The sequence below is a fragment of the Kogia breviceps genome, chromosome 6 (genome assembly GCF_026419965.1).
Source record: "Kogia breviceps isolate mKogBre1 chromosome 6, mKogBre1 haplotype 1, whole genome shotgun sequence".
NCBI lineage: Eukaryota > Metazoa > Chordata > Mammalia > Artiodactyla > Physeteridae > Kogia > Kogia breviceps.
This window is the reverse complement of record NC_081315.1, coordinates 3,331,506-3,354,246: the sequence shown is the minus strand read 5'-3', so window position 1 is coordinate 3,354,246 and position 22,741 is coordinate 3,331,506. Positions and strand designations below refer to the sequence as shown.

The 22,741-nt window shown below is 41.3% G+C and overlaps 1 protein-coding gene across 9 annotated transcripts in view; it reads right to left on the bottom strand.

Annotated features, from left to right (window-relative positions):
* RAPGEF2 (Rap guanine nucleotide exchange factor 2) overlaps positions 1 to 22,741 on the bottom strand; it is a 249,132-nt gene that overhangs the window by 32,276 nt on the left and 194,115 nt on the right. For all 9 annotated transcript variants that reach the window (XM_059066801.2, XM_059066802.2, XM_067035439.1 and 6 more), the window contains 4 exons: positions 22,556 to 22,687; positions 12,723 to 12,900; positions 6,662 to 6,798; positions 5,879 to 6,037 (listed from right to left, as the gene is read on the bottom strand). In XM_059066801.2, coding sequence (XP_058922784.1) covers positions 5,879 to 6,037; positions 6,662 to 6,798; positions 12,723 to 12,900; positions 22,556 to 22,687 — 606 coding nt within the window. The remainder of the gene's footprint in view (positions 1 to 5,878; positions 6,038 to 6,661; positions 6,799 to 12,722; positions 12,901 to 22,555; positions 22,688 to 22,741) is intronic.

Genomic DNA, 22,741 nt, shown 5'->3' with positions numbered 1-22,741 from the left:
AAACCTGGGACTCTCTGTTGCTTAGGAAATCCTAGCATGCTAATAAAATCACCCTAAAATTGCTTTTCAGAAGAAATTCTCTCACCTGCCCCAACCCCTCCTCCCTGTGGCTTCTAGGGTCAGGTGAACTGATTCAAACCCCAGCTTTACTACCTCTCACTGTGGGGTCCTAGGACAATCACTCAGTGGGCCTCATTTTACCATCTGAAAAGGGGAGATGATCATAAGAGAACCAGCCTCATAGAATCCTTGTGGAGGCTGAGTGAGATGATCCAGGTAAAACTCCTGAACTGTGCTAGATATACAGTACGTGCTCGATAAATTTTATTATTTAAAAAATAGATATTAAAACATAATTATCATTTAGTGGGTTTTAAAAATTTGAAAAGATTTTGAGAGCAGCAATTTAAAAATAAAGATGATCTTAATAAAAGATATCAAATTCAAAGATACCCAAGCAGGAGATATAACAAATTTGCTAATTATAATTGATAAAAGAAATCATTTTAGAAAGTCTGTTCAAAAAGTGTCCACAAAACAAGCCACATATTTGTTAAGCTCAAATCATTGTTCCTCATAACTGGTATGAAGGTTAATCCTTGCTCTTTTAAAGAAAAAGTGAACAGAAATATGCACACCAAGCAATTACTCCTCCACGACCCCAAAGATAAAAAATTTCAGGGCTCAGGGCAAACCATTTAATTACATTTCTTAGTAGTTTTTTTTTTTTTTTTTTTTTTTTTGCGGTACGCGGGCCTCTCACTGTTGTGGTCTCTCCCTTTGCGGAGCGCAGGCTCCGGACGCGCAGGCTCAGCGGCCATGGCTCACGGGCCCAGCCGCTCCGCGGCACGTGGGATCTTCCCGGACCGGGGCATGAACCCGTGTCCCCTGCATCGGCAGGCGGACTCGCAACCACTGCGCCACCAGGGAAGCCCTCTTAGTAGTTTTAAAGAAAGTTATGAATGAATTCTAGAAATCACTTATTACACAAATTAGCCAGAGGCCAGTGAGGAAGTAACAGTAGATTTGTAAATAAAAATTATTGTCTTCTCTGAATTCTGAATAATTTATTCTTCTTTTAAAAATCTGTTAGGAATGAAGAAAGGATGGACATTTCTTTTTCTCCTTTAAGGTGAAAAGATGAAAAGAGGGAATGGTTAAATTATAATGTACGTAAAATAAAAGATGCTATAGGCATCTAAAATCATATTTTCATAGGACGTTTAGACTTACAGCTCAATATTCATGATAATACATTAATTGTTTAAAAAAATTTTTAAACCAAATATTGTAATAATGATTTTAATGACAATGATGACATTATTATTATCATCATGATATTGCAGTAGCTTTACAGGAACTTTCTCATTTTATCCTCCCAACCAGCCTATGAGGAAGGTACTACTGTTATCCCCACTGTACAGACGAAGAAACAGCTGTGCCTTCAGCACGCTAATATGACCAATGTCCCATAAGTACATGCTTGCTAATTTAAAAAAATTATACATGCATATTAAAATCTTGGCATAACAAAAGGTTAATAATGACTATTTCTGAGCAATGCAATTTACAAGTGACTTTCATTGTTTAATATACTTTTCTATATTTTCCATACTCTCTGCATAATCAGTAAAGCTTTTTTTACAGAAGTAGCAGCAGCAGTTCACACTCAAGAAAGAGCATACTATGATATTAAGTTTCTTCCAGCAAGTTGATTGATATCATCTCACTAATTTTTCTATTAAGAGTTTAGAATCGGGCTTCCCTGGTGGTGCAGCGGTTGAGAGTCCGCCTGCCGATGCAGGGGACGCGGGTTCGTGCCCCGGTCCGGGAGGATCCCACGTGCCGCGGAGCGGCTGGGCCCGTGAGCCGTGGCCGCTGAGCCTGTGCGTCTGGAGCCTGTGCTCCGCGACGGGAGAGGCCACAGCAGTGAGAGGCCCGCGTACCGCAAAAAAAAATTTAAAAAAAAGAGTTTAGAATCAAAAAGTTAAAATTCAAAAAGTACAGGCTTTTGTTGTAAGCAATTATGGATAGTTTAATAAATCTTTTTAAATGCCAAAAAAAACCCCTACAGACTCATATCCTTAACACTGACCACAGGTGTGTATCTGTTTAAAATCTATGGTCCTTAGTTTCTTGCCTCAAAAATATTTTTAATTTTTTTCTTTTTACATGGTAGCAAAATTGTTCCCCAGGTCTCCAAATAATTTTAGGTGTTCTTTCTTATATTCATTTTTAGAGAACATAATTATATCATTCATCTCCTAAAAAAGAAATACATCCCTGAGTTAAAACAAGTAAGTAGAGAGATTAAAAGAAAATGCTTTCTGAAGAGAAATGTACTAAAATTAATCTTCTTGACTAAGGACTTAAAGAAATTAGAATAAGTTTGATTTGAAATTCTTAGTGTCTAGACAGACATCTTTGGCATTTCTTCCGCAGCAAACTGAAATACCATCCAAAAAGGGGAAAAATAAAGGACTCCCAAACTGAATTTCTAATATGGCCATACAGAACTGAGATCTCAAAAGAAATAAATTTTACAAGAAAACATTCATTTTTTTTTTAGCAAATTTATTTTTGCTTTAAGAAGTTTTTAGGTATAACATGAAATTTATAGGAAAAATAGAATTTTCAGTTGGTATGATGAAGCCAGTTGAAACTCTGTGACTTATACACATAATTGGTTTAGTGAGGTTTCATACTTTCAGACAGGTGTTCACAGGTGAAAGTCCTGTACGATCTTGGCACTCTGATATGAAACAAAAATTCAAGCAAGATTTCATCTATAAAAGGGCAATGATTTCATTTCATTTCATTTATTACGTCACAGGATAATTTTCTTTTGGGCACGTGACCTCACAACTTTTATTTAGTAAAAATATTAAAAATGAGAAAAGAATGAAGTTAAACTTTTATCAACCTATAAAACAGTCAGCTTTCGCTATATCCATGCAACTGCTTTCTCCTCCAAAACTACTGCTAAAATTCAAAGCATCACTAGCTCTCACGGTCTCAAGAAAACATGAGTCTAACAGATTTACCTTAAGAGGTTAGATCTGTTCAAACTGGTACTTTGCCTCGGCAAGGGGAGCTCATACCTAATTGTTCACACAGGCATCCAAGTGGTCCCTCCCCGCTGAAGGGTGCAGGGCAGGGCAAGGTCATGCCTGGGTGTCACTGGCAGGCCCTAGATGCGGGTGGTGGAGAGAGGAAGGGGAGACAGAAGTAGAAGAGCGGGAAAGGAAAAGAGGGACGAGAAGAGGGAAAAAGAAAAGGAAAAGGCGTGGATGGGGAAATGGAAAACCATGTCCAATGACCTGGTACCAAAGGACACCTATGCCTGACCCTGCCTTTGTCCTTCAAACCCAACAGGGGACAAGAACGGGAAGAGGAGGGGACTTCCCCGGCGGTCCAGTGATTAAGACTCCGCGCTTCCACTGCAGGGGGCGCAGGTTCAATCCCTGGTTGGGGAACTAAGATCCCACATGCCGAGTGAAAGAGAGAAAAAGACAAAGAGAATGGGAAGAGAGGCGCACAGAAGGGAGCAGGGCAAAGCACAGTGCTGAGCACTGAGCGCATCACGGGACCCAAACAGACAGAAATAAATGTCACACTGAATCCACTCATGCCGCGTCCGCAGGCTGAACCTGGGCTCGGCGCTACGCCACACCACCCGAGATGTGTTTTGGGAACCCACTGAACTGTAGGGAAATGAGGGCCAACCCTAGCCAAGGTCGCTTCCTCTTGGTAAAGGGAACAGCACTTTCGTTCATCTCATTCAGTAACCTTTGATTGTCTACAGTGCGCTCAGTACAATGACACCCTCGTGGAGATCACTTTATGGACAAAAATGTGATTCTCACTGTTTAGTTCTCCCAACAAGAGGAGGATGTGGCATGGGCACTTTCTGACACATAAATGACATTTTAACAGCAATACGCTAAAATGCTATAATTTAATGCAAATAAGCATTTGCATTAAAATATCTAAATTCATTCTCCATGCCTGTTCTAACATGGAGGGAGAGAACGCAGGGCCTGAGGTGGGTGGGAATCACAAGGGCGATTCTTGAACCCCTGATTTCACGTTCCTTTTACAGCGCGTGGAGAGGCCTGCAGAGTGAGAAAGACTTTGTCTGGCAGACACTGCACCCTTGACCCTCTCTGTACATCCGGGGGACTCGTATCAGGAACTATAGGAGCCTCATACTACCTCAGCCAGGGTTTTCGTTCTCAATTAGAGTTTTCTCTTGGCGTCTACCTTGATGAATACCACTCTGGATAGAGAGATGAACTCTCTTCCTTACAGCTACCTCCTCCTCCTTCCCCAGGACTCCTGGATAAATATTTAATGTTACCTGCTACATCTGACGTTACTTCAGCACTCTTGGAATATTAAGTCATAATATTTTAATCAATTATTCTGAAACATTTCTATGCCTCCTATATCACTTCAGTCCCAAGATTACAAAATTTCTAACAAAAGGGGCTGGCCAATTATGAGGTGCTAATGTAGTAGCTGAATTCTCAGAAATAAAAGAGCTTTTATTCGCCCTTTAAGGACAGAAACGGACCCAGATGCTCTAGTGATCCTGACTTGCAGAAGGGCCCAGGGAGAGACTGAGAAGCAATAACAGGACAGAGAAAACTTTAACAATTTTCCAGTTCGTTTTGACTCAGTTTGGCTTTATTTTGGGGGGGGGGATATAATTCTAAAGCTGAAATATCACATATGACCCCTTTAAAATACACATTTTGAGGCCAAATATAGACTTTGAGATTTATGTACCATTCTGTTTTCCACTATTTTGCCAAATAATTGAGAGCTGGCTATATTAAGAAAGCTCTTCTGGCATTACATATTCAAAAACTGAATTTACAGCCTTTTTTTTTTCTCTCTACGGTGCTCACTGGAGGAATTATTTAGCAAAATTATTCTCTAAGTAAGATGATTTTATTTATAGCCATGGTCATTTTTCTTTTTAGTAAGTAAAACGCTTGAAATGAAAATTTAAATGAGCACTATTTTATATTTATCAGACGTTATAAAAATTCAATGATGTTCTTTTAAGCATAAACTCTATTCAGATGTATTTTAGACTGTAGACTAATAAGTACTAGGAGCACTTAACATTCATTAGTCTAAGTCAACACTTTTGGTTTATTTATATTAAAATATTTTATCTTTCAAGGACAATTTTTTAAGACATAAATTATAAATACTTAATAATGATAAAAGCATCTTAAATTTTTTTTTACACTAACATAGAGGTTACCCATTAGATCGATCTAATTAAATTTCACATTTGGTCTCAACATCCTCTCTAGTCTTTTATTAAATGCTTTTAAATAATGGATATTAACATACTGTCAATACTGACATTGTTCTTTTTATTAGCAATCATTTCTTTACTATCAAGTGTTTCTACTGATTCATACCATGATTAATTTTCATGACGTCTAAAATCAATTCTGTATCTTGCATGTATTTAAATAAAAATACCGTGTAACTGTATCACAGCATCTTTACTAACCTACATATAATTTCTTTTCATGATGGGCACTTTACTTCCGTATTTTCTGTAGACTAGATTATAAATTATTATGGATAGAAATTTAAAAATACCATATTTATAGAACACCTGTTTTTTAATAGAACACATTTACAGAATACTTAGCTCTGTGGAGTCCAAGGAACTTTACGGGAGATTTGTTTTCAATTTCCTGGAGTGTGATAACACTAGAAGTCATAGTTCTCCTTTAAAATCTTCTTTATAAATCTAAAAGATGACCTGTTTATACAGGCTGAAAAATCTCACCTCAGCTGCATACGTAAGTGTTCTTTATACGGAGCACAGGGTAACGACAGTTCGTACCTGGCAGTCATCCGCCTTCGTCCTCATCACTCCTTTCATGTACTCCTTGTCCATAGTAGGAGAGACACCGAAGCTATTTCCCATACACAGTATTTCCGCTTTTCCATCTGGGTAAGTCACTTCCACAGAACCATTCAGAATCACTGACCAGGAGTCCAGCTAGTTCCAAAAAAAGAAGACAGAGCAGAAAATAACATCACGACCGTGAAGCTGTAAATGCTGGAACGGTCCCTAAAACTGATTCAGATCTTTTATTTTTTAAAGGGGGAACAAATAACCAAGTATAGCTGACCGTTCGCCGAGTTCACAGAACAAGAACTAAAGCACAGCCACGGACCCGCGGGTTTCCAGGTGCCTGCACAGCACCCCGCTCTCCTAACGACTCTGGCTACTCCTCTCTTAAACAACCCTGGGGAAAAAATGTCTTCTGTTCCCCAAAACACATGTAAACGAGGTAAAACGACCACCACAGCCTCGGTAAGAACAGCATTTTGTTCTGACAAGAGGCATAATATTATGAACGTTTACGTTGCAAAATCCGAAGAGTTAAAATGTCCAAAACGTTTCTACCAGTATCATCTGGAATACTGCAAGTAACAGAAAATAAAACAATGAACTTGGAAGACTCTGACACAGTGAGCGCATCGTAATTCCCGAATGATGCGAACTTATTGCTGCTCCTGGTCTGTAAGGAGGAACGCAGAAGCACGGGGTTCCTGGGCGTCTGGCGCATCGAGCGAGGCTCGCAGAGGGACGTCGTAAGGGGCAGAAATGTTTCCTAACCTCTTCACCGTTGTTTAACACGATGGTCCCGGCTCTTTCCACCACCGCAAACACCATCACAGCGCAGAGCTCCCGCCTCACCGACATCGTCATGTTGGCAAAAGCCGGCAGCTGGTGCATGAACTCAAGGAGTTGTTCTGAAAAGCAGAAGGTGTGTGAAGAAATGACAACTATTGCCCCAAACAAGCATTCGGAAAGAGTGCTCTACAGCCCTTTCTCTTTAAATGTCCTACAATTCTGCCCGTTGAACAGCACAAAGATGTGGAATCATCGTCAGCACACGCTGAATTTCTTGCAGGGATACGAAGAACTCTGTCCCTGTGGAAGTGGTGACATTTCCTTGTTGATTCAGGGGCAACAGGACACAGTGCAATTCGAATTTCAGTGGGAACGAAGAAATTAATAAACTTCAAATGGGGAATTTCTATTGAAAATGAGCTGTGATCTTATTAAGGCTCATTAAGGGATGAAATGATAAGCTGAAATCAAACAGAGCTCTGAGAATTCTCTAGAAAGTCAGTAGGTCCGTCCCGGTGCCTCTGGGGCGAGTGGATGCCCAAAACACACAGCAGAAACCACGACCTTCGCTCTAAAGATACTCCAGGATTCAGAAACCAGGGAATATTTTCTGTGGGTCAGACAAACCCACAAAAAGTAACCCATTAACAAGCTTACAACACCGTATGACAAAGGCGAATGAAAATGGATATATCATCTCTCATCCCACAGACTGACGAAAATGGAGTTTGCTGTCTCCCTATTGGCAATGCTGTGGACAAACAGCTTCCTCTTGGCAAGAACCCCTTCCGAAGGTCTTTCCTCACTCCCCACCATGGCTGTTATGAGATGCATGGTTTCTTTGTCACTCCACAAGGAGGAAACCGTGCGGCTCAAAGGCATATAATTAGGAAGTGGTGGTGACACGACTCAGGACTGTGTGTCTCCACGCTCGGGCTGGGCATCGCAGGCGGTGATACAGACCACAGGGCGTGTGCCAGCAGGGGAACACTTACTGGCTGAATTATTGGGGGGAAGTTGATTCATTTCCTGAAGGCGTGTTTCTCTCTTTTGGAAAAGAATAAGATAATACCCACCTTCACTGGACAGTTCTGAGGATGAAAAGAAATGAAGATGATAAAGTCCTTAGCAGAGAGTAGATACGCAATGCCTGAGAACTGCTGTTATTGTTATATTCATGGCATCGTTCAAACTTCTGGCTAAGTAAAAATTCTACTACATTTTTCTTGTTCGCACATAATGATACTGTTCCTACGCTCATTCCTTCTGTCTATTAGGATTTAGTGACAAGTTTTATGCTGTTGGATATAGTTTGTTAATTGCAAAAACAATGTATCATATAAAGACATGTTCTGTGAAAACATTACTTTTCCACAAGGTCAGCCTAGGTGGTGTTTTCTGGTCCAGCCTGGTAACGTCTGTTCTGCTTAGACCCTACGTCATATCCCTCCCGTACAGGACTTTTCATTACGGGGGTGGCTCTGGTAATCAGAAAGAATACCAGTGACACGTGGTACCCTGGGATTCTGTCCAACGAGACAGCGTTCTTCAACTTGACCCAGACTGACGTGTCAGGACATCAATTTACTGTTGCAACCAGCATTTTTAAAAAAGAAGGAGTGAGAGTATCAAAGTACATCAGTTACAGAAAGAATAAGTTCTGTTGAGTGAAACTTTCATTTCTGGAATGAGAAGATGTGTTTGTGTCCTGTCATAAAATATGTTTATACCTGAGGGCAGCTATAAGGCAATTCTGAATAGCACTGCAAGAGATGGCCCAAACCTACTACCTGCGGGAGGTGGGACCCACTGTTTTACAAATGCACTGGCTTTTTGACAGGAAACGTAAAGGCAAGCGAACAAATCGTGGTCCTCTGGCTGGCACATCTCCGTTAGTTCTGCTGTTACCAGCCTCTGTTTTCTTCAGCTATCACACCCCACCCCTCAGTGTAAGGTATTAAAATACTAGCTATAGGTATTAGAACACACATTTCATTTTTTTCCTCTCCTAGTAAGAGCTAAATTTCCTTGGACAAGCAGAGATACATGCTCTTAAGAAAAATATGAGACCACAAATTAATTGTCAGAAATGTTCTAAATTTAACATGTTTAGACAGTAATAAAAGTCAAATTACCACCACACATGATAGGAGAATATGAAGCATATGAATATGAAGTATAAAACATATCACTAATACGTGCAGCAGTGATCTGAAGTGCTTGCATCGACATTTGTCTTGCTTTCTGGCAGTTTCCTACTCCATTAGTGGGTCATGAAATCAATTTGTGATATATGAGTAGTGATTAACATTAAAAGATACAACAGAATAGAAAATATCTGTGTATCACATATAAGGATAAATAATAAAGGAGACACAGAAGATATAATAATAGTAAATGTATATAATTCTCCAGGCTCAGTTGAAAAATTAAAAATAAACAAACACTTAACCAGACAACATCCAAGTATTTTTAAAACTCTCAAAGACTCAATAATGGCATCACTGGTTTTGTGATAGCTTCTATTCTATCATGTATTACACTGGAGGACTACAGCAATTAAAAAAATAAAGAATTTATATCACCAATCTTTAAAAAAATAATAAATATAAAATGGAAGCATTTGACTATAGGAGCTCAACACAAACCCTGATGATGCCCCAGGAAGCATACAGAGTTACAGGGATTATGTCAGCCAAGAATTCAGAGCATGGAATGAGTACTGAGATAGTTCCCAGGATGTATGGAGAGAAGCAGTGTGGAAGGGAGAAACAGGACAGCTTTATTCTACACGGCTTGGAAGAATCTGTCTGAATAATACATTAATGTGATCTATCTTACTTTGTTAGGAAAGAAGTATTCCTGTTTATGAAAAATATTAGACATTCAAAAAAACTTTTTTTCTACTCAATGTAACATAAAGAAAAGCTAAATAATCAACTTACAGACACCAGAAGCTTTAGTCAATTCAGAAAATTCTTATCTTATTGCTTTGGTTTAATTTTATATAAGAAATAATTAATATTAAGATTTTTTTAAAAAACCTGTGGATTTGTATGTGTGTGTGGTATACCAAGTGGGGAAGAAAAAAGGAATTCTTTGAAAGGGATCAAAGTAGTTCTCTACCTTAATGTGTCAAGGCCTCAAAATCAAAAATATTAAGTTTGGAACCATTCAATAATTGAGTACCTATAGAGTTATGAGTTGAAGAGCAAAAATCAATAATGTCCCTATCTTCAAAGTACTGAAACAAAGGTATACTCAAGAATCTGTGGGAACCCAAAGGGAAATTTTTTAATTCCTGCAGTTTTTAAAACATGATTAAATATTAGCAATTTAAAAAAAATAATTAATTTATTTTTGGCTGCGTTGGGTCTTCGCTTCTGTGCACGGGCTTTCTCTAGTCGCAGCGAGCGGGGACTACTCTTCATCGCGGTGCGCGGGCTTCTCATTGTGGTGGCTTCTCTTGTCGCGGAGCACGGGCTCCAGGCGCATGGGCTTCTACAGTTGTGGCACGCAGGCTCATTAGTTGTGGCTTGCGGGCTCTAGAGTGCGGGCTCGGTAGTCGTGACGCATGGGCTTAGTTGCTCCATGGCATGTGGGATCTTCCCAGACCAGGGCTCGAACCCATGTCCCCTGCATTGGCAGGCAGATTCTTACTGTGCCACTGGGAAGTCCCTAGGCCTTATCTTTAGTGATAATGATTTACTATTTTAAATAAAAATGTATCTGATAGGAGCAAGCATCTGAGTTATCACTGTTTACAAGCGTATTGGTATTCAACTACAAGTAATTCATCCAGAGATTATATCAACAAGCACATTAAAAAAAAATAGTGTGGTGTTCATTTGTAGGAATCAGCATAGCTCTTGCTTTCTAGAAATTCTGAGACAGAAAACTTCTCAGATATGAAGTGAAAGTCTTAAATTTCCAAGAATAACATGCTACATGTATCTGAATAGTCATTATTTTCTTCCGTAACTATACTAACATGAGTATCCGCAGAAAAGGATAACCTCCGTGTCAATCTGTCCGTTAGCAACGTTCAATCTAATTGTTTAAAAACCCTACGAGCAAGGATTCTTAAGATGGCAAACCGAACGCACTTCCAATTTCATTCTCTCTTTAAAAGTACAATAAAGCGATTTTGAAAAAGAAGTAGGATATCTTGAAATCAAACCTATGGTTACCGAAGGGGAAACGTGGGAGGGAGGGATAAACTGGGAGATTGGGATTCACACACACACGGTACTGTATATAAAATAGATAACAAATAAGGCCCTGCTGTAGAGCACAGGGAACTCTCCTCAGTGCTCTATAATGGCCTAGATGGGAAAAGAATCTGAAAAAGAATGAACATACGTGTATGTGTAACTGATTCACTGTGCTGTACACCTGAAACTAACATCGTAAGTCAACTATACTCCAATAAAAATTTTTTAAAAAATGAAAAAGAAGCGGGCAAGGACAAACAGAATAGGGGAGTGGAATAAATTTTGGACAATGGAAAGCAGACGAACGTGGGGTATCCGTCTCGAGGAAGCCAAACCCTATGTCCTCAGGGATGAAACAGGAGCACTTCACTTCATGCTGCAGGAGCCTCGGAGGACTTGGGGCTAAGAGCACCTCAGGGCCGGGGAGTGGGCCAGGGGGCGGGGGGAGTGGGCTATAACCTAAGGAGGAACAGGGATGGCCCCGTGCGAAGCAGCTACGTCCTTTCCTCCAGCAGAAATCTAGAGGTTAACATGCCCCCGGGAGGGTGACGGCAGAGGCGCTTCTGTGCTGGGGGTGCAGCCACGGCTGCCTTCCCCCCACCCGCTTCACGTCGGAACTGCTAAAAGGGCGCTGACAGTCCTTCCTGCCTAAAACAGCCCCCTGCTCGGTACCCTCCCCGGAATGTCTCCCCCACTTTATTCCTCAGACCCCGGCAGGCCCAGGGCGCCCTGTTCTGTTCCCACTGGTCTGCCCGGACCCAGGAAGCCCTCAGTCGCATCCGCCGATGAGCGAACGCTCAGTGCACACAGCGGTCACCTCTAAACAGCGAGCAAGTCCTATCGGTGGCCCTGGCTACAGTTCAGATACCCAATCCAGCGTCCCGGTTTCCCACCTTTAATTCCCTAGCATGTGTGCAGAGCTTAAACGGTGTAAGGGTCTCCTCATACGTACCGCTGGCTCCCTCCAAACACAAGCAACAAGCCGCTCACACACGATGATGCCCATGCCGTCCTACATCTAACCCCGCTAGACCCAGTTCCTTGAACTTCTTTCAAATACATATTGGCCCCCAAAGAGCTGAGGGTGTGCCAGAGCAGATAATCAGGCTCCGGCGCCGGTGGTTACAGGTTCCAGGCCTACGGGGCAGGGATGCTCTCAGAGGAAGCTGCTCTCGCTGCCGCCAGCACCGAAGGAAGAAGCGGGGCCCAGAAGGCGCGCGTGACCGCCACAGCACCATTACACAACCAACTCTTGCTCCCATGGCAGAGCTGGGTGAAGGCGACCCCGAGGAAGGAAAAAGCGGACACAGAGCCGCTCAGACTCTTCACCTGAGGGCGCACGTAAAGCCTCAACCCCCAGGTTCGCGCGGGGCTCACTTGGCATTGTGCCCTCTTCTTCCCCCGAGCCTCACCTTCCCTACGGAACCGGAGAAGAAGAAGAGTCACTCACATGACAGTTTTACCGACTACCACCCGACTGGTGTCCACATAAAGAAAAACTCGAGCTTACCAGAAACAGCGCGCGCCAGACGCTCAGTAGGAGTCGAGATGTCTGGAAGACTGTACTTATTGTTTTGTCCGAGAGCAAGCTAAGAAGCGGCTCACGTGGACGGGTTTTCTTAGGAACGTTTATTAGCGGTAGAGTCTCCTGAAGCTGTGGCCCGAGTGAAATCAACTGCTTCAAAAACGTTTGCAACGACAAACGCCCAGGGACACTGATACACTAACGCCCTCTTAGAGCCTACGATTCTTGGGCTCCATCGTATTACACAGCCTCGCCTCTCAACTCGTTCAGCGGCTACGAGATCCGTGTCCCCGCCCAGCCTTACCGATGTCATCGTCTGTCCTGTCGATGGGGTCCTTCTCCAGGCAGTCCCGCACGACGTCCCTGCTCATCAGAGGGTCCGAGGCTCTCTCGATGTCCTCTTCGTCGTCGTCGTCTTCGGAGTCCACCGCTGTCTCCGGTAACCCACTCAGGTCCATCTCACCAGCCTCGCTTTCTGTGGCCTTAAAACAGACCCCAGATAAACAGACAGATGGATAGACAGACAGACAGACCAACGTCCTTAAGTAAATCTTTTGGGCCCCAAAGAAATAAAAACAAGTCTAGTTTGAAATATTAAAACGTTCCATAACTAAGTTACATGTATTCAGTATGAACAAACAGTCATGCACTAGGCACTGCAGCAAAGAATTACTTCAACAAAATATGAGTGATTTTTATCACCGTTGGAATTTGTAGTTAGGATTAATGACCATCAATAATGTTGATTACCTGTCATACGGCATTTGAAACATAGCAGAATAAGAAAAAGACAGTATCTGTTTCCACTCCATTTTTCAAAGAGAATGGCTTAAGCTAAGAGCTTAAGGGTGACAATTAATTCTGAACAATTCCTTCCCCCAAAGAATAGGTGTAGGTTTGTTAATGCCTAGAAGACTGAACCACTTCTCCCTTATTAGACAGTCTGTGAAAAAGTGAACCCCAAATCAAAGGTAACCTGATACACATGCAAATAAAACATTAATCATCACTTTGATGACTCCAGTGCCCACTCTCCAACCATAAATCACCAAAGGCGTGAAAGACCCTCCGTGCCTGTTAGGTGACACAGTCTTTCTTCCCATCGCTCAACACCGCTGAGTGCGGCACGAACCAAATTTCCAGTAATCAAGATCAAGAAAGAATGAGGCACAAGTAAAATTAGCTCAGGAGTGTCTGAAGGAACCAGGTATAACAGGAATGGAGAGACAGAAGGAAGTCTAAGTATGCTACTGTCTTCATTCATAGCTGCAAATCTGTAGCTACTCTCTAGTGCTGAAAAAATGTTAAATAAATGCAATGACCCAAGCTCTTAAATTTTTTAGAATTTGTTTTTAATTCTGGAAAGAGACTCCAAGGCCTATTATGGTTCTGTGATCGAAAACAAATATTTAGTCTGAATCAAGAGACACAAATTTCAAAATGGCCTCTTCTGTTGAGCTATCTCAAGTATAGATACGTTATCCTTTGTAGGTTATTCTATATGCTTCTTTGATGATCATCTCAACGATCACGTACCTGTGTATCATATTGGCCTCATTTGACATATGTACCCAGAATTTACTAACTGCCTAAGCATAGTAAGAATGAGTACAATTAAATATCAACTATATCCATTTTGAACATCATAAACGTGGTTTTCCAGATAAAATAGTAAACGCTTAGAAACGCTTCATTATAAAACTATTAATTTTGTAGAAGACAAAGTTTACCAACTTCAAATAACTCACAGTCCGCGTGATTTTCAAAGACAAGGCAACTTATTTTTAAGAATAGGCAAATACAGATTAAAATAAACAAATGAAAGATGAAAACATAAAATGCTGAACCTAATAATAGAAAGCCAACACCAAATACTGACAATGTGGCAGGAACTCTGCTCTAAGTGCTTCACATGTATTAACTTGTTGAACCCTTCAACAGTCCTATGAAGTAAGTCACTGACTTCTACTATTCTCCAAACATATAGGTAAAAAGAAAGTATTTCTCCAAGATCATGTTGCTGGTAATTGTGGAATCAAGAACAGAGCCAGGAATTCCAGCTCCAGAGTCGTAACTACAACCTAATCTGCCTCTTCGTAAGAGATACTTAACACGTGAGTGCAGCTTATAGAAGGATCTATACTTTTCCCATCATTTAGTTTAAATCAATGTTTAAAGAGTAAATTGTATTACTTTCTTTTTTTTTAAGAACACATATATTTATTTGTTTGTTTGTTTTGGCCGCTCTGGGTCTTCGTGGCGCACGTGGGATCTTCGCCGCAGCACGTGGACTTCTTAGGTGCGGCACGCCTGTGGGATCGAGGTCCCTGACCGCGGATCGAACCTGGGCCCCCCGCGTTGGGAGCGTGGAGCCTTGCCCACTGGACCACCAGGGAAGTCCCATATTCTTTTCTTACCAACAAAGTTTCAGCTTTCTGAAGTCTTGGTTTCTACCATAGAATATTTAATTCTACATTTTGAAGCAAAACAAGCAGGTGTTAATATTTTCTGAAGTTTAACAAAAAGAATTTTAATCACATTTCAGTTCCTTACATACGATCTCCTAAACGTACATTATACCGTACATTGTAAGAATTGTCACGCATTATAAGAAAAACCTATGGGGAAAAAAATTGAAGACAGAATATCTAATGAAGACAGAATGAGTGAAAACGGAAAGTCTAGCCTCTACAAACGCTCTCTCAGCAGCGGCCTTAGTGAATACTGCTGCTTGGGTAGGACCACGGTGAGCAGAGATGCTCCAGGCGGGAGAGCAACAGGGCCTTGCAGCCAAGGGCACAGAATCAGTTCGTTGTGGCACACTCAGCAGCGCACCTCTAATTTACGATTTTTTTAAAAACGGAAGTATCGTTGATTTACGGTGTTGTGTTAGTTTCTGGTGGACAGCAAAGCGATTCAGTTATACATACACGTGCATATTCTTTTTCCTATTCTTTTCCATGATGGGTTATCACAGGATGTTGAGTATAGTTCCCTGTGCTCTACAGTAGGACCTTGTTGTTACCTATGTTATACACAGCAGTGCGTATCCGCCCATATCTCTAACTTACATCGTCTCTGGATCCCAGAATGACACTGAAACAGCAGTGGACGGGATACGGTACGCCAAGGCTGTGAGCAGGGAAACCAGGCCGGTATTGCTGTCACCGCCTTATTTCTAAAGCCTACAAATGCGACAATTGGCTAATGGTTGCTGTGAGCGCATTTTCACCCCAGCTTCATCTTAGCATCAAGGATTATTATTCATCACCTTATATTTTCAAAGACACAGTCAGTCCTCTATATCCACATTCTTTAGTATTAGCCTCGAGTGAAGAGGCACTACTGAAGATAAAAATAAGAACAAAACACTTTCAAGTAGGATAGCTATATAACTTAAGGTTTTTCTTAACTTTTAAACATCTAACATATGGTAAGAGATGAAAGATATATTTTACACCATCCCAAAGAAATCATTCCCATCATTTAAATGAATGATATTTAAGTCTTAAATAGAACAAGAAGATTTTCCAATGTGAGGTGGATTAATCTCTCCAAAACTGAACCCACCCCCCCATCTGTGTAAACAATCATTAGTTGTTTTCTATTCCTGTTATGTGTATTCCATTGCTTAAGAAACTATTCATAAAATAACATTTATGAAACCAGTAACTTAGAAGATTATTTTTATTTAAAATAAGTGCCCATGTTTTAGAGACACAGATGTAGAGAACAAACGTATGGACACCAAGGGGGGAAGCGGGGTGGGCGGGGGAAGAGCTGGGAGGTCGCGACGGACATATATACACGAATAGGTATAAAACAGGTAACTAATGAGAACCTGCTGCGTTAATAAAATAAAATTCAAAATAAAATAAAATACCCATTTTTATTTTAAAATACTACAGATTTCCTTTTAATAATACATCTTAAACAGAACTCAATGAACAAGTTTTTGAGACTCTACTAATTTCGTGAACAATGAGACCCCTGGAGCCTGAGTGACGTCCAGGGTTTAGTGAGCTCTGACTGGTCTACAGCGGGTGGCGAGAGGGCTAAACCTGAGTGCCCGGAACCTGGACTCACTGGATTTACATCCGCTGAATAACAGACAAAGCAGAGGTTAGTGGTTCAAATCTCAGCTTTAGCATTCATCAAGTGACTTTAACAAAGTCGCGGATCCTCTGTAGACCCAGTTTTGTCACCAGGAAGCTGGAGTTACATTTCACCATTCACGGGATTGCTCTTGGATCGAATAAGGGAAAAGAAGGCCAGTTACAGGCCACATCAAAGTCCCTTCCTCAAGGGGACACGTTCCCACCTCTGTGCCGGCACCCCTTTGCCCCAGCAATGAGCCTGGCACGCAATTTACACTGGCAGAATTTGCCAACCCCCCCCCCCAACACTCTGTTAAATATCCCAACCCCTTACACACTGTAAAAATTTCCCTCAGGCTAACTGCACCTGTTAAGTTCTGGTTAAATGGCTCACACGATAATTATAAAAACAGTGATCCTATACTGAATGACTGCTGTGTATCTAGCACTACATTTGATGCTTTTAGTACATAATAATCTTCATATCAATTCAGCAAATTAGGATTATTATCACTATTTTACAGATGAGAAAACACGAAGGGAAACTAAATAAATTGTTCAAAACAGAACAAAACCTAGTAACTGTGCCAGGACTCAAAATCAGGTCCAACCAACACAAACTACTAAATACTTTGCGCTATAATACTTCACCCAGTTTTCCAAACAGACTGTCTTCATAAAGAAAATAGTTAAAATATAATAAAGTAATAAAATGTGCCTTGCTTTGCTAAGTCATAAAACATAAAATTTACATTTGTATATAAACATAAAACACTTGTTATTTTCTAGCTTCCTCCAAAGTACAATATTAACTGAGATAACGCTAGTCTTTAAACCTTTTCATTCTAAAGATATGCACACACTTTATATTTAAAAGGTATGTGGGTAATTTGGGATTAACATACACACATTAATATATATAAAATAGATAACAAGGACCTACTGTATAGCACAGGGAACTATACTCAGTATTTTGTAATAACGTATAATGGAAAAGAACCTGAAAAAGAATATACATGTATAACTGAATCACATTGCTGTACACTTGAAACTAACACAATATTGTAAATTAATTGTACTTCAATAAAAAATAAATAAATAGTGCTTCCCTGGTGGCGCAGCGGTTGAGAGTCTGCCTGCCAATGCAGGGGACGCGGGGACGCGGGTTCGCGCCCCGGTCCGGGAGGATCCCACGTGCCGCGGAGCGGCTGGGCCCGTGAGCCGTGGCCGCTGCGCCTGCGCGTCCGGAGCCTGTGCTCCGCAACGGGAGAGGCCACAGCAGCGAGAGGCCCGCGTACCACAAAAATAAATAAAAATAAATAAATAAATAAATAAATAAATGGTATAGAACAATGCCATTTAGGCAAATAACTCCTGTCCTAAATTAATTTACCTTCCACATATATAACATAACATAGATTTAGGTAAACATTACACCTAAATAGTAATATTCTCCAAAAAACCTTAATATTCTCATATCAATGCTGAAAGCTCTAGGATTTATTTAAATAAAAAGGGACTAAATATAGTTTGTTATTATGAATACAGTTCTTAAAACCAGTTTATTTGGCATTTTTAAGGATATCAAGTAAATGAAGAAACTGAGGAAATATTAAACGCCATAAAGCGCTAGTGAAGTGTTAATTTTTAAAAAAAACAATGTAACTACTACACGTTTATCATTAACTACTCAAAAATCATTTAGGAAAAAACTTTTTGCTTATTAAATACCCCACACATATCCCCGTGTTTAGGGGGGTTGCTTAATAAGTGATCTTGAAACAAACTTTGTGCAGAATTTCAAACATACATATGTACCCCAAATAGCACCTGAGTCAGACCCTGATATAAATCTAGGCTAGAAATTTATGTCGAAGGCTAGCGCTGATGCTAATTTAACTGAGACAACAAAGTGAGTAGACACTGCGGACAAAGCCATATATATGCAGAAAGTATGAAAGTATATTTGGAAATAAGTATAACGCTTGCATTAAGGTCCAGTTTGTGTATCATAATTTATGCTCTTCCTAATATTACACTAGGAATTTTTTTTTAATTTCAATATAGGACTTACCTACAGGAGAAGAACAATTCTTTAAAGCTTTTAATGTAAATTGTTAGGTTTCTTTCCAAAAGTTACAGTCCTAACAGGTGTAAGAATGTCTATCTATAAATATTTATTATAAGTAAGAAAGTCTGTGCTAATTTGATAGGAAAAATAGTTTCATATTTAAATCCTCATATACTCAATTACTTATGTCTTAAATATTTTTATTTAAGGTATAGACACGTGCATGTTCTCTTCTGCAAATTACCTACTCTTGTCCTTTGAATATTGTTATGCTATGAGTGAAGTATTTTTCTTATAATTTGCATTAGTGAGTTAAAAGTCTGACTTTAAATCTTTGTCTCACAATTGCTCTTTTAAGTCTTAAAAGTTTTGACCATTCATTACACCATTAAGAGTTTGCTAGCTCTTGGGAACCCCCTGGAGGTGCAGTGGTTAGGACTCGGCACTCCCACCGCTGTGGCTCAGGTTCGATCCCTGGTTGGGGAACTAAGATCCCACATGCCCTGCGGAGAGCCGTAAGTAAGTAAATAAATATTTTTCAAAAGAGACAAAAAAAAGTTTGCTAACTCTTTAGTTTACCTGGAATTTAATCTTAATTATGATATGAAGTATGGTCATTAAAGTGGGCCCCCCTCCCCCAAAGACCATTTACTGAATAATCCATCATTCGCTGATTTGAGGTTTTCCTCTATTACACATTACATCCTTACACATGAATTTCGTTTCGCTTTAACTCTGCTCCATCGATCTGCCTGTTTTCGTACAGTTATTTCCGGTCCACCTAAGTCACTGCTCTGACAATCACGCCATTTAGCCGGGACCTGACGTGACTGGAAATTGCACTGTCTCATGTCACCAACGTAGGCATTCTGCTTTCTGTCGCCGGTAACCTCCTACTTTCCAGCTTGCGTTCACTGCCTCCCAAGGCAGCCCTTTTCCAAAACAAGCGTGACCCTCGGTCCTGCAGGCTCTCACACTCCGGCTCTGGCCCCTAGTCTAGCGCCGAAATCCCATTCCTCCCACACGCCCTTCCCGAAGGCCTACGATTTCCTGGCCCTATTCCAGGCTCTAGAGAGAAGACGAGACAAGACAGAGGAGCCCCTGCCTCCTGAAGCCGTCACGCCGGGGGACAGACGTGGCTCGGAAAGGGACAATCGCTTCACTTAACGTCTAACAGGCCAGCCAGGGAAGGGGCCAGCATGCAGGACCTGCGCTTCAAAGGGTAAGAAGGGAAGAACTCTCTGAGAACGCGGTCCTTCGCAATGAAGGCCGAGAAGGAGAGAACGTTCTGGACGGGAGGCCTGCAAAAACAAAGCCCCGCGTTCCAAGGAGCCTGGCGTGCTGCGCGGCTCTGTCTGTCTTTCCGCTACACTCCTGGAATAAAGAGTCCGTCCCGGGGGAAGCCAAGTCTTTGCTTTCCTTGTGCTCACTGTGGAGAAACCTACTTACCAGGGCGGAGGAAAATCACTCTGTACTTGAGGGCACCTGCCCAGTGGAGCCTCCGACGCTCTGGGCAGTTTGCTCCCCTGCTCTCCGAAACTGTGACTTCAAACTGTGTCTCTCCTTGAGACTCTAAAGCTGCCGACCCTCTCACTCTGAAAGAAGGAACTCAGAGACGCCAGGCAGAAACTCCCGCAGCTCCCAAACTCCCTACTCCAAATCCACCATCTTACGCCCCTGTTCAAAGAGAGGAGGTTTCTTCTCTTAAATAAGCTAGTGATTCCACTTCGCTCTTGAGTTCCTCTCCTCCAACCCTCTCAGAAAACCTATTCGAACTTTCCTTCTCCGGCACGTGGCATTCCTCGCCAACCGCTCTGTATCCATCTCCTGAGCATCTACACTCGCTCCAACGTGACGGCTTCCTCCCAAGTCAGAAGTGGGTGCACAGGAAAGCGGTCGCCATGGGGACAGCTGCCCGGCACTGGAGCCGCTCAAGAATCCACCTGACTCGCAGGAAGAGAGCAGAGCATTCAAACACAAGGCTGGCCGCCAAAGCAGGCGCGCCGGGCAGATTGCTTCTCACCTTTAGAATTTCTCATTTAAAGACAACAGGGGATCTCTAGTCAATGTCAGTCATACAGTCGGCAACCAAAGAGTTACATCTATGGATTTTTCCTTAGGAAGGATACCAACTTACCGGGCTACATGCCTGTCATCAAGTTTGAAATGAACAGCTGTGAAACTCAACTAGAATGAATCAAAATACGCAGGGCTCCCCTTTTCCAACTACAGCCCAAGATAAAGCCGGACTGCAGGCTGCAAACTCCAGCCCCCATAGAAGTAGGTGGAGTTCTCACCACGGTCTGGAGCCTCAGACACCCTGATGGGGGCTGGGGACAGCCACGGTGCCGTCCAGAGTCTCCCCACACCCTTCCCCAGCCTACCCAAGGTAATACCACAGAAAGCTGAAGTTCCCCTCAGAATATGCCTCCGTAAAGTATACGAACGGCTCGCTTCATTCTTATTATAAATTTACCTTCTAGCAGGCTCCATTCAGCCTGGAATTACACCCGGACAGCGGCAGGGGCAACTGCTACAACCCCAGGCTGTGTTCCCACCACACATCTCTAAAGCGCGCGATCATCTCAAAGTGTAGAAGCCAAAGGCTCTATCATGATGTTTCAATTAACATAAGCTAAAGCACAACTTTTACTTCCACTGTTCATTGTTCTATTATAAGGGATACTCTTGAATAAATGTTCAAAAAAAATCAACTTCTAAAAACAGGCATTATGCAAGGGGGGGGTGGTGGATAATTTTACCCTGATCCACCACCTTTTCCTCCTCTAACATTTGAAAATGGGACTACTTCCTAAAGCTTTAATTACAAGTTAACATTTAGTGCCTCAAAGTAGAAACTTGAAAAGTTACTTTAAAGAGCCAGATGAGTATGATTCTTTTCGCAAACTAATAAAAAAAGTTCTTAATCAGCTAAGAATCTGCAAATAATTGCATTTGTGGCTATCACTTATTAGCCAGTGAGCTCTCCACAACACCTATGAATTACAGAAAAGTGGGTACCTAATGCCTCCTGAAAAGAAAATTAACTTTCTAAGATCTACTAAATTTAGGACTTAAACAGACATGTTTTGCCCTGATGGTATTCTGTTTATATACTTTCAGTAATTTTTTTAAAAAATAGAAACTGAGCACTGCCTGAATATATCGGTGATCCCGAAACACTGTAATACTGTTAGAGAAAAGTTCTTTTATGGCCATCTCGTATCACGATTCCTAAGGAGCCAAGAATTATACTTTGTAAAGTATTACATTCTTTTTGTTTGAAACCATCAAAATCCCATATTAGCTGTAACAAAAAAAAGGACCTTTTTTTGCATATTTCAGCCACTTTTCCTAAATTTGCATTTTCTAAGCCAATGAACTATTCCTTAACAATTAAAATTATTTTGCTTTTAAAACATTTTTGAAATTCCATAATCCTAGTTTCTTTTCTATCCATCATTATCATAAGAATTTATCTGAAACATGTAAGTAAGTCTATAGGTAATAAAAATAATGCAAGAAAAACAATTCAGTGATTGAATCTTAATAAACTCTTCCTTTTGTCACACCCAAGACTGTATTAAGAAAAACTTAGTATGGAAGCATAAATCTGAAGTTTTCCCCTACAATTTTATTCAAGAAAGGTCATCAACCTAGTATACCTACAGTCAAATTAATAAAATATTTACAGTCCGGTGAAACATTTCCATTGTAACCACTCCGTTTAAAATTCCGGTAACTGGTAAGAGCAGAGGCAAATGCACTTAGACTGTAGTTTGACCTCCTAAAACAAACATACAACATACTACATGTCTGTGTGAAGCATAAACATTGACATTTTATGTCCATGTGTGCACATATAATATACACACATATATTTACCTTTAAGATTCTATCCATGAAAAATCACAGAACTCCTCAGAATATACGAAAATGAAGCAAATGACAAGGAAAACACCTTGCTACCTGGTAGATATCAGAAAGACTGCTGCTTCCAGAGTCGCTGGTGATGCTGCATCCTGAGTGGCTGGTCGAGACGTGAGTCACCTGCGGGTGGAGGCTGTCGGTGAGGTGTAGCTTTGTGAAGTCTGCGGGAAGCTGGGGAAGGCAGGAGAAACTGAGTCACGGCTGGAACCGAGAGCCCCGGGAAGG